General features: G+C 42.8%; 1 protein-coding gene across 4 annotated transcripts in view; it reads right to left on the bottom strand.

The window, feature by feature from the left end:
- Positions 1-1,040: 1,040 nt before the first annotated feature.
- The window catches only part of CAPN7 (calpain 7), a 47,056-nt gene continuing 35,244 nt past the window's right edge, over positions 1,041-12,852 (bottom strand). For 3 of the 4 annotated variants that reach the window (XM_048838735.2, XM_048838734.2, XM_048838738.2), the window contains 5 exons: positions 10,688-10,833; positions 8,679-8,741; positions 7,914-8,044; positions 6,167-6,259; positions 1,041-6,082 (listed from right to left, as the gene is read on the bottom strand). In XM_048838735.2, the coding sequence (XP_048694692.1) occupies positions 5,938-6,082; positions 6,167-6,259; positions 7,914-8,044; positions 8,679-8,741; positions 10,688-10,833 (578 nt within the window). In that variant the 3' untranslated portion in view covers positions 1,041-5,937. The remainder of the gene's footprint in view (positions 6,083-6,166; positions 6,260-7,913; positions 8,045-8,678; positions 8,742-10,687; positions 10,834-12,852) is intronic. The other variant, XM_048838740.2, reaches the window with a different exon arrangement.

Genomic DNA, 12,852 nt, shown 5'->3' with positions numbered 1-12,852 from the left:
GGTATTGTCTCATTACAGCTTTGTAACTAGATTTATATGCATGACTCATTTGGTATTATGAATTTCCTATGACCAAAGATTAGCCAACTTTGTATACAGTGTTGCCCTTTTTTGAAAGATCACTTATACGATGTATAAGTCCTTCCCCCGCTGCATACTAACAGTTCCGTGCTTCATTTCACTATGGAAAGCTGTAACAAAGCAAGGCAAAGTCATAGAGAAGGGAGCCTGTCCTCAGAATTAATGGTGATTCAGTGTGTTACACCTACCGATCATTTGCAGAGATGGGCTCAATGATCTGGAACTTGCAGAACAAAGGTTTAACCCTTAGATCACTAGCCTCTTTGAGCTAGACAAATACTTAGGAAGACATGTTTATATCTCCAGTTTACAAAGTAACAACTACTTTGGGAAACATGGATAGACTGTAGCTTAAATAAAATACGGAAGTGTCTCAATAAAACTGCATAATTTTCATGTTGTCACCTAATCTTTGTAGCTAAACCAATTGTCTATTCTGCCTCTATTAGGTAAACAACCAAGCAATTAAGTGCTGAGTACCTACTTTTGCAGACATGCCAACTCTCAAATGCACTTCCTTGTTTCCTTCTTCCCTTGGCATCAAATCCTTCCTACTATTAAAAGGTAAGTTACTAATTAAAGTTCCAAAACACCTGCACTCTTGGAAAGTTTCTCATTTGTGCTGCACAGGACACCAAAACAGAAAGTTTTCCTTATTACCCAGTGTACCTTCATGAAACTTCTAGGCAGATTCCAGTAGGGTGAGACATTACTAGCAGAAAGTATGTTGGGGGGTGATGTGGCCCAAGAAATTAGCAGCTCGTACCCTGCAAACCTACAGCAGAAGGGTAAACTAAGTTTTAAAGAGTAAATATGTGGAAAGGCCTCTTCCTCTGGACACCTCGGCATTCAGCAGCTAACTCTACAATTGAAGTGTGTGTGCATAGCTTGCTTTGCTGTGTTCAGGCAGGTTTTGGGGAGCACAGACATTAGTAGAAATGAAAATGCAGTTTCATAAATAATTGCTGTGACCATTTTATTTTTAAAGTTTTTATAAATGCCAATTCTGTATATCAAATACATAACGACAAATGGATATGAACAGATTACCATGGAATACCAAAGGCGCAAGTTCTGTCAAGTTACGTTTCGTTAGACTGCTCAAAACATCCTTTAATTTAATATTACACTAGCTGGCAGTGTGGTGTTGAAAGTATAAAAATAAGCCTTTGACATTTAAAGCATGTGTGGTAACAAGTTAGCAGCCTTGAAGTGAGATGCAATGTAAACAGCTTTACCAAAGAGTGGTGACTTGATGGCTTCTCACCTTTTAAGCTTCTTCATACTTTCGGTAATATGCACTGGTACTCAGTGTATTTTTTTTTTTAATCTTAACATTTTTCAGAGGCTGTTCTAATGTGTTTCTGAAACTCTTCTGTATGCAGCATGTTCACCTTCGGGTACAGAAGCCTTAGGTATTTCTGCTGTACAAAATATGCATATACACAATCTCGTCAGACTGCGTAAAAATGTTAATTTCAAACATTTTGCTATGTGCAGGAGAGGTCTAACTTCTAATGGAGCCTCTCAGCTTTACTGTGTTTTAGAACCACATGGATGCTGCTAGTACAGTCCCTGAAAGGTAGCTACATGCATTAAGTCCGTCTTTCTGAACTCAGACGGATCAAGCAAGGATGATTAACCTAATAGCTTTTTAAAAACAGAAGGCCCAAGTCTGGACCCTACGGAGGTAAAGCATGATGTCCTCAGCAGCTCTGAGGTAGGATTCACTAGCAAACTATGTAGAGTCTAGACTAGTTTAGACAGACAGTGTCTAAATTGAAGGGGAAAGTGTACAACATGCCAAAAATCCTTTTGAAGGATACTGAAAACAGCTCTTTATAAAGTATCCTTCCTCCTACTGTGTGCAACCCAGTAAACAGTTATTCCTGCTCTTAGAGGATCAAAGTAAGTATCATTCCTTTTCTTTAAAGACATTTCTAGGGCATTCGGTTTGCATCTGGTGACTTACGCTCCTTGTACACACAATTCCTTAGCTGTAGCACCTTTGTCATGTACTAGAGCAGTGCTACTCAAAGTGGTGGTCTGCAGACCGGTGCCGGTCCGCGAGCCAGCGGCTGCCAGTCTGCGCACACATTGGAAAAAAAAATCGCCGTCCCCCACATCAGATAGCTTGAGAAGCACTGTACTAGAGTAGTTTCAATCACCAGCTAGCTAAGTGCAGTACATACTAATGTGAATCTTTATAGTTCTATGCTTTAAAACAAGTTTGAGTTGATACAGTTGCATACAGAAAGAAAGTAGGAGTCTCATATTTGACTGTTTGTTGGAAATATAGCAAAATAGCAAATTACAATGTGCAAATTCCAGCCCAGACTGTCTGATCCATCATTGTGTAGTAAGAAACTGACTGCAAGCAACTTTACAGACATCTGTATATCCCTTTAAGTCAGTCTCCCATCCCTTCTATAAGTGCTAGAATGGAGCATTCCAGAAGGATTACCTCAACATCTACAAATATTTTTAATATTAATGATCAGAATCTCTGAATGATGGGGGGAGATTTAGCTGAGCAGTTTTTTTTTCCTGGCTGTGCAATAAAGTCATTTCCCAATAACCTGTTTACATCTGATAAATCTCTCTAGAAATAGATTAAAAGATGCAATAGGCTGATTGCTTTTATTAGTAGTTGGGTAATCTGCTTTTCCTCTTTTGAAGAGACTCCTTAAATGAAGTGTAAAAAGCAAGTCCTTGTGGCATAAAGCTAAGGCTAGCATACACAAAGCCAGTGCATGCACCTATGCTACTGTCTGAGGTTCTGTGACTGAAAATTTCTTGGTGCTAAGGTGCTCCGTGCCCTAGAGAAGTAGCGTGATATAAAATGGTTCTAAATGGTCAGAGAGCCCCAAGACTGCAATATTTTGAGAGGGTTTTAGAATATAACTGACTTTCATATTCTGCATACCTAGCCTTAAATATTAATGGGGATCTGGATAGTCAAATTGTAATGCTTTGTTTTTGTAGCACTGGCCCACTGCAGGCATTTACAGCCTATCTACCCTTTTGTATTCTGAGTAGCAAATATTGCCCTGGCATCAGGGACAGTTATCAGCTTGTAATCCAGGTAGAGATTGAAGATTTTGTTCCTTTATTTAATCTATACTAAATTCGGTGAACTAGTACATGGAAGCTGAAACTCAAGCTTGTTCATGTCAAATTACTGATGTTGGTGATTAGAGGGAAAAAGTGACTGCCTGTATCGTATTAACCAAAAGAGGACGATGTAACAGGTGATTTGGGCAAATCAATTTACTATTTTGCTGACCGGGAATTAAGAAAAAATTCACAACCTGCCTGCCTGCCTGCCTGGCACAGAGGTTTGAAGGGGTAGGACTAGTAATTTACAAAAATATTGGCCAACATGTGTTTTTTGAAGTGCAAACAGCAGCAGGTGGAGCAACACCCCCAATTCAGGCCCCTTAGCTGTTCCTGGCCTGTAAATCAAGGGTGTGCAAACATTTTGGCCTGAGGGCCACATCTGGGTATGGAAATTGTAGGGCAGGCTCTGAATGCTCATGAAATTGCGGGTTGGTGTGGGAAGGGGCTCTGGACTGGGGAAGGGGGTTAAGTTGCAAGGGGGCGTGGCTGGGACCAAGCAGTTCAGAGGGAGGTCAGGGGTGCAGGCTCTGGGCAGCGCTTACCTCAAGCAGCTCCCGGAAGCAGCAGCATGTCCTCTCTCCAGCTCCTACCCTGAGGGACGGCCAGGTGGGTCTGCGCACTGCCCCTGTGGTTCCCGGCCACTGGAAGCTGTAGGGGCAGCACTTGGGGCAGGGGCAACATGCAAAGCCATTGCTTCCAGGAGCTGCGCAAGCCCCAGACCCTGCTCCCCAGCAGGAGCATGAGGGCCAGATTAAAATGTCTGAATGGCTGGATGTGGCCCCCGGGCTGTAGTTTGCCTGCCTCTGCTGTAAATGGAGTAAGTGACCTAAACTGTAGCTGCAGTCCTCTGCACATACGAAGTTGTATGTGCACAAGAAGGGCTGAAACCTTACCCTACAACATGTTTTAAATGGGACATTCAGCTTTGCATCTAAAGAGCCATCCTTCAAGCTGGCAGAGTCCATCTTGCAGAGCCCATAAAGATCAACTTCCTGCAGTTGAACATAATAGGCTACTTCCTCACACTCTCTCCCTCCTCTCCCCACCATCTGCAACTGGACAGCTCTTAAATCAATGGTTCTGTCCTACAGTACAACTTTTTATCTTACAACTTCCTTGCCAAGAAGATAAGCAGTGACTTAGTTACTGGCATGGATGCAGTGTGATGTAATGCCTAACCCAGATAGTCTTTCAGAAAACTGCAATTAAAAGGCACATCTTAATGTTTTTTTCCAAAACTACTTTCTCCTCAAAGCTGCTGTCTAACCAGAGGAGACCAAACAAGCAAAGTATCCCTGGCCTATTAAGGTGCTAGATGCATTTGCAGCAGCGAACTTTAATGGGGGAGAATCTTACTGCTTAATCTCTCCAAACTCATGCACTGGTGCTGTCTTGGGGAAAAACAACCCAAAGTTGCTGGTGGGTTTGATTGGTTGTTTTGAGTCTTGCTCCCCACAATGTCAATGTTTTACCATTGATTCCAGTGGAAGTACGGTCAAAGGCTGTAGGTAGCTAGGATTGCCAATTTCAGCTGGATGTATTTCTGGAGGTTTCATCACATGACAACCTTTAATTAAAAATTAATTCCTGGACAGTTGGTACCCCTAGCTGCAGATATAGGGTCTCCTGGCTGGTTACAGCTTAAGAAGGTTCCTTCTTTAACTGAAGGCTGTCTTAAGCAGTCTTCTGTCTGTGGTGGTGTAAAGCCAGTGCTGCAGATGTGTGGTTTATTATAGAAAAGGGAGTAGCCTCTTATCTCTCCCATCCTAACTCCACACAGCCCTGCTCATGCAGAAAGGATAGTTAAATAGCTAGTATTTAAATGACAACTTCTTGTTAAAGCTGATCAACAGCTCCTCTGGCTAACCTATTCAACCGCTGAAGCAGAATACGGGAGTGTTGTATTGCTTGTACAGTGTGCTCCCTATTAGTGGCTCTTATCAGAGTACAACTTGACTTTCTCCCCCTAAAACCATCCGAGTAAGGGGCAGTATAAACAACTGTGCTTTTTAAACATCCAGAACAGCACCCGCTGCCTTTTACTTCATTATTTCTGTGGGCTCTAAATCAGTGGTTCTCAAACGTTTGTACTAGTGCCCTCTTTCACATAGCAAGCCTCTGTGTGTGACACCCCTCTCCCCCCCTTAAAGTAAAAACACTTTAACACCATTATAAATGCTGGAGGCAAAGCAGGGTTTGGGGTGGAGGCTGACAGCTCATGACCCCCCATGTAATAGCCTCATGCCCCCCAAGGGGTCCCAACCCCCAGTTTGAGAACCCCTGCTCTAGACGCACACAGCCCCCTTCCTTTTTCTCTACAATGTTTACTGTAAAAGTTAAGCAATGATTGTTAGAACTAAGCTACCCTGTGTGGGGGGAGAGGAAAGAATTCAAAACTTGATGAGGTATAAGGTGCCAAACTGCAGTAAGCTAAGGCCTGCTATTGATTAATAAGATTTACATTCAAACATTTCACGCAAAAATTTACCATCAATGGTTCTGAAGCGTTCTCTCACCCTAATGGCTGCACAGCAAAAAGCATGAGTAAACGCTGAAGTGGCTAATGCAGTGAGATTGGTGGCCCAAGCCTTGGGCTATTACTTTTTCCAGGTAGAGTGCAGTTTTATGCATCTTGTGTCAATGGTTGGGGGATATATTTTCCCCAGTGTTTTCAGGAGATGGCATTGCTCTAGCTCTTGACTTCTTCCCTAGAGAGTAATGTAGAGACTTGCCACCTCATTGCAGTTGTGATGTCTTAAGAGGGGTAGCGCTATTAAAGTCCAAGAAGAAAGGACCCTCTTGCTGAGGCAGGAACGTGCTGGGAATAATATTGTAAACTCCAGCTGGTACATTCTCCACCTCTATGTAGCAAAATCCACATCTGATTAAAAAAATACAATGCCAGCTTAATAAGGTGTATTTAAGGGAGAAAGGAAAAGTGTATCGATAATCAAATGAGCATTACCTGTAGTCACCACTGCTCTTCTTCTGAAAGCCAGAGGGACCAGGATCTCCTACTGTAGAGACTGTGACAAGTTCAAACCCCACACTGTACTGCCTACATGTAAAGACAGGTTTCATTACCCTTACTTTAAATGTCAAATAGAAGATTTACCAAATTAAAGTTGAGCTATAACTGGAAGACAACTGCAAGCAACTAGCACATCTGCAAGTTATTTCTGTTCTTAATTAGAGCATTATTTTTGCCACTTAAGTACACTTGTCAGCACTTGCATTCAGAAACTCAGACACAAATTTAATATTTGGCTGCAAAAAAGCTTTCCGTCCAAGAACTGAAATAGGTGGGAGATGCCAGTTAGGCTGCACACATCCACTACACGAAGGGGGTTATGCTTGTGGTTGTATAGATCAGTGCATGTGCTGAATGAATAGTCGAGACCACAGAACAAATTAAGTTACATGTGTCCAGATTTCATTGACTTCCATGGAATTTTCCCCAAGTTGCATCTCTAACTGAGGACAAGTTGGCTCTACTCATCAGAGGAGGTGCATGCCTCTTCCCCTTCAACCTGGAATCCAAATCTCAAGGAGCAGGGGCGCCATAAGGAAAGTGCCAAGTTACTGCTGCAGCAGGCTTGTGACAAGTAACTAACCGAGTCTTGCCTACATGAAACTGCTTCTACAGATCCTCATTTTTGGAGAGACAAGTGTTGCTTATGTACCTTGAAGCAATATGAATGAGTGCTTTGCCAAAACTAACACCTACCTACCTGTCTCCTCCTTATAATACTGTTCAGTGACCAGACACGGACCCTCTAGTGTCAGTTAGGAAGCATGCATAGGTGCCTGCTACTGGGGCTCTGCTAGAAAGTGACAGTGGGGGCCAGGCGGCTTGCCACTCACTGCTTCACCTGTTACTGAGTGAAGACATGAACACCGGCCTTCTGATGGGAGAGGTCATAACATGACCATGAAGAGTCACTGGAATTGCATTGGTTGTAAGGGTTGTAGCCTCAGTGTCTATATTATAATCTGCCTTCCCAAATTCCTCCTACAGTTTTAACAGCAGAAGTTGTTCTTAGGAAGTAGATGCAATACGGGGGATGCACAATTACCACGTGCTACCTCAGAGCAGAGTGCATTTCAGTGATGGGCAAACGCTCCGTGCAGCTTTCAGGATGAATGGTGCTCTAGGTGCTACATACATGCCTCCCTCAATGCATGCAGCTCAGTGGTGGTGACAGTGTGGACTGGCACAGCCTTAGAGCACAAACAGAACGTGAGCTGTAGCCTGCCATCCCGAGAGAGCATGTCTTTTGTCACACCTGCAGGGGTAAGAGGAAGTCCTCCTGCATGTTGACTACTGCAGGGGTGAAAGGGCCACAGGCATGGCTAGCCATCCTAAGGGCCATGCCAGGGCAAGGAAGGCCCCCTGTGCCATGCAAGGCCCAGCTGTGGTCTGACCCCTAACCAGCAGATAGAAAGGGGATTCTGGCATATAGGGAGAATTCAAGAGGGAAAGATTTTCAAGAGAAAAAATGATTCACTGTTTAACAGCTGGGTGGAGAGTGGAAGCTGCTTGAGAAATAGAATGAGGGGGAAACCCAGTAATAAGGATTGGTTCAGCTGGAAATTAAGTGGCCTTTAAAGCTAAAGTTTGTTCTGACAGGTTAAGTTAAAAAAAAAGCTTACACTTGATCTATATCTCATGTTCTAACTGTACTGATACACAGCATTTATTCTTCACAAACCTTGGTCCTCTTAGTTCAATTAGCAGTGGCCCAGTCTTCTCCAGCTGAAATTGGTAAATGGGGTTGTTTTTGTAGGAATCTCTGAAGTTTCCACAGCCTCCAGCACTATGACCTTTCCACTGACCATTAACCTGACAAGAAACAAAACAGATGGTGCCTTTTTATTTCAGGCAGATCTTGCTTTCTCTCTCTAGTTTCAATACAGAGAAATAAAAAAGTGAAGTCCTGGATTCTTCTCATTTCAGTTGACTACTTGTGTAACTCCATTAATTTCAATAGTTACTCCTGATTTATAGCAGCATAGATAAGATCAGAATTATTTTCAGTGTTTAGAAAAAATTCAATTTTTTTTATATAGTGCCTTCCACTTCAACAAATATTAAAGCTATTTAGATCAAAGCCTCAGACCCCTTCTCATTTGGATTAAACAATTCAGTATCTATATTTTCCTTGATCATATTCAGGCCACTACCTTCTAGTCCTAACAACCCAAAAAGAGCAAGAGTTTCTGGATATAGATAAAAAATGAAGCTCACAAGTTATTCCAATCACACTACTGTAGAGGATTCACAATACAGACATTCTAAGTCAAAGCATACATTTGTGTTTCATCAAGAGGCTCATTTTGCATGGAAAATACCAAACAAAATAATTTGAAATTAACTAATACAAAATTATATAAAACAACCCCAGAGACAGAATTCCACACGCCCATAGCAGATTAACAACAAGCACTGATTTATGGAAGAAAATCCAATTTCTTACCCGTCTGGAGATGGTGTATGGGGTAGGGATCTTGGTAAAGGTAAACTTGCACACTGAATACACCTAGATTGTGCAAGAAGAATTCAGTCACACAAACCAACCAAGCACGTACAGTGTGAAGCCATGACCGAATATCATTATGGGGAAAAAGTGGCTTTATGTGCACAGCAACTTTGGAGATTTCGAGTCCCCATCTGTCTCTGATAGGTAAAACATGCAGACGGACATCAGACATCAGCTATAGCGGTCAATATATAGTGGAGAACATTCCCTATTCCTCTTCCTTGTACTGGGGAAAAAAAACAGACCCTTCAAACCTTACTAATGGTTGGAGGGCACAGAGTATAACCGGAATCATGGGCACCCGTACTCCTTCCCTTTCAACTATTAAGCCCTAGTCCCTTCACCAAAGCAAACTGTGAACACCTACAGCGGTGCTTTAATATGCTCTCTGATACTTAACACAGTATAGCACAGTGCATGCTCCCCTAAAGCTCCAGCTAGCCACTCAATGTGTTTAGTGTGCAGAGCAGAGGGACACCAAGCAGATCATGTATGGACAGGAAAAGGCTGGTGACATTAAATGAGAACCAGAAACACTTTCTGCCCAGTGAGTACTGGGAAGCAGCAGATACCACCCAGAATAACATGCCTGTCAAAGTTTGTGTATTTGAAATGTAAAGTCACCATAGGGTGACCTGGGCTACAGTGCTTGGGCTCCAACTATTATCCTCCACTGCCCTCCCTTCCCCCAGAATGCTTTTGGGTGGGGATTGAGACTAATATTTGAGTAGTGAAATAAGGGGCAGTTGTTTGCTCTGAACTATGTCCTTCTCACAATTCTTTTGTTGAGAACGCAGCTCATTTCTCATTGTTTGTGAGCAGTCATTTTAAATGCAGAGCTCAACACAGGTGCAAAACAGCAGCAGTGGAGTCCTCCGTTTCCACCAGTGCTTGTCAAAGTGGCCTGCAGTGAAATCCAGTAGGCCAGAGGTGCACTGGGGCAAGCACGATTGAACTGCATCCAATGCAGTGTCACGTTTCTGTAGTGTAAAGAATGTAGGGGGAGAGGGTATGAATGGTCTTATTTTCTGTAGTGGCAAAGGAAATGCAAGCACATTAGCATGGGATTTGTCAGTTACACGATGACCTTTCATTCTGATTACTATGTATGTGAGGATTTAGGGAAGAAAATACTTTAAACCATCTTTAGTGAAATATGAAGTGGATGAAGGCTGGGTAGTGCAATGATGAGCTAGGGCTAGAGCACCTGGAAGCAGATGTTCAATTTTAGCTGAGGGAAATAAAACAAATACTTTCATCTTTTTAACCTAGTCCTCTTATAAAATTATGATCGAGAGAGGTTCTGGACTGTGGTAATGTAACAAAGCACTGCATGCAAGAACTGATTCTATATTGCCCTCACTAGATGGAGATCCATATATGGGTATGTCTACACAGCAGCTGGAGGTATGATTCCCAGCTCAGGAAGACATACACACTATAGCTCAGCTAACATGTTAAAAATAGCAGCGTGGCCAGAAGGGTTGGCAGTGGCCCAGGTTAGCCACCTGCATATAGTCCTACCTGACCCCTGGGTATGTTCGTGGGCAGCTAGCCTGAGTTGCTGCCTGTGCCATCATGGCCACTCTGCTATTTTTAGCACCTTACCTCAAGCTGAGCTAGTGTGTCTGTCTGAGCTGGGAATCTCACCTCCTAGCTGCTCTACAGACATGCACCAAAGCACTTACCTACACAGTGCTTCCCTTTCTCCAGAGCGTCCCATCCATGATTCACATCTTCCCCCGAGCCCTTCCAAAAACACAACTATATTCATCTAAAAATAAATACTTTGAAATATAGGGCAATCAACTTAAAAATGGTCCCCAGGATCAACAGACACTTCCCATCACTCTTACCAATGGGGAGGATTTTCTCTTTGCTATGTTTTCCCAATGAATTGAAATACTCCACTTATAATATGATTGTAGTTTCTCTATAGTACATACCCTGAGAGTATAGTGGATCGTGTTCTGTTTCTCATACTGGGACACCACCAGTGTAAACGTATGGGACCCTGGAGATGTCAGCGCTATCTTGGTCAGATAGTGGGGACTGTTGATACGAATCCCATCAATATATGGGGCAGGATCAGCTGGAAAGAAAGAGATGCATGTTTCCTCACCACCAAAAAAACCCCAGCACTGGTGAAAATCTCTATCCATTCTGTCTCATCACTGGGCTTTATGCTAGGAAAGTCATTCTGCTGGCACCAAGCTGGTGACTCAAGAATACAAGCTACATTCAGACTAGCTAATGGTAAAAATAATATCTTCAACTTTCACTAATGAAACACTCAAAAGGCTTTCAAGAGCAACTCCAACCAGTGTTTGGGAATTGGGTATGATATGGCATCCACTCATTGTGCCATAGATGCCTTTTCAGGATGCACTGGGAAATGCAACCTAATGCCCTTTTCTTGCATCATAGGCCTCATCCAACTTCCAGTGACTTCAATGGGAGTGGATCAGGCCCAATATCTCTACTCTAGAGAGAGTTCTATTGTGATTTTAAGTAGACATTTTAAATAAGACCCAGAATCTTAAATTAAAATATATTTGAGGGGAAGAGACCCTCTCAAACTTTTTCCTGTGATGAATTCCTTATGGAGGCTCCCTGCTGGGCTGGCAAGACAAGTTCAGGAATAAAAAGACAGGATCTGGGCTGTGGAAGTGTCCAAAGGTTTTAAGGGTGAAGCTTCCTAACATGCTATATTTTCTCTTTTTCAATTCCCCTTTTCACTCTACCCCCACTCTCCTAGAAGAGAGGACACAGTACATTTCTAATTTTGCAACTGTAGACTGCATTCCACTATCAACCCACATAGCTGCAGTCTAAATGTTTGCTTTACTATAGTGACATAATACAGTGACATAATCTGACAGATAATGCTTAAGAACCTTTCAGGAATATTCAGCCTCTTACAGGGATCTTGGTTCTTTTCAGGATTGTTTCTGTTCCACTGAAATCACTGGGAATCTAGTCACTAACTTCAATAGGTCCAGGATCAGGCCCTTCATTCTCCTGACAAGGGACTCTGTTCTTTTTAATGGGTGGGGGGGTGGGGGGGGAAGGGATTAATAGAAAACAAATTGAAGCTTAGCTTTGGGAAATCCACCTCTCCATGCCAAAGGATTAAACTGTATTTTAACAGACGGGTGAAATAATATTGCAGCTTTACAAATCTGTTGCAATTCCCAGTTTCAGCGGAAAGAGTGTTTTAAAGCAGTTTGATGAATCTGTCAGTTTGAAAGCTCCATTAAAAAAACTGGGCCATAAAACAAAAACTGGATAGATCATGTGTTGAAAGTAAGAGGTCAAACAGCCTCTTTGGAAGATCGCTCATGATCTTTCAGACACAGATGAAACCTTCAGTTCCTCCACTGTACAAATGCACTGACACTAGGTGAGAATATTTTTGGTCTAACGCGCCATGCAAGTGCTGCTGCTAGTCACACCAGAAGCATGTCTCTGATACAGCAGGAAGGAACACAAACAGTTTTAATGAGATCAGCTCTTGCAAAAATGGATGACTATCTGCCTAGGTCCCAAAGGGCCTTCACTGCAGAAACACAGCCTGGAATCAAAGAGGAACTCATTGGCAGAGTTCACTGAACAAGCTGGCAGATGATGGGCTCAGCCCTTATTAACAACTGCTGCAATAAAACCAAAAAGGTAGTGTATAAGTATAATTAACCTTTCCCCTAAAGGGCATGAAGAGCCACCAGCAACCCAACCTCAAACCCAGTTTTACGCAGGGAGCTGCCTGGCTGTAACCAACAATGGGCTTAGTCCTGATTGCTTGGATTGTTTTCACTGCAACAAGAGGTGAGGTTTGTACATTGAGATCACTAGCTTGAGGTCAGTGGAGATGAGGCACAGGTAGTTTCTACCTTGAAGAAGCAAATCAAGATCAACTTTATACCCTCCCACCTGGGTTTGACCTTGACTTGCCATATCATGGGCTCTACGATTTTAGTTAGCTATCTTGATACAGAAACCTCACCTATTACTGCAATGAAGACAAAGGCTTACAGTCCCATTGACTTCAACGCAAGCAGGATTTAGCCCATAGTGACCAGGGCCAAGGCATTCAATTTTGGGGGGGTAAAGT

The sequence above is a fragment of the Caretta caretta genome, chromosome 2 (assembly GCF_965140235.1).
Source record: "Caretta caretta isolate rCarCar2 chromosome 2, rCarCar1.hap1, whole genome shotgun sequence".
Taxonomy (NCBI): Eukaryota; Metazoa; Chordata; order Testudines; family Cheloniidae; genus Caretta; species Caretta caretta.
This window is presented reverse-complemented; position numbering and strand designations above follow the sequence as displayed.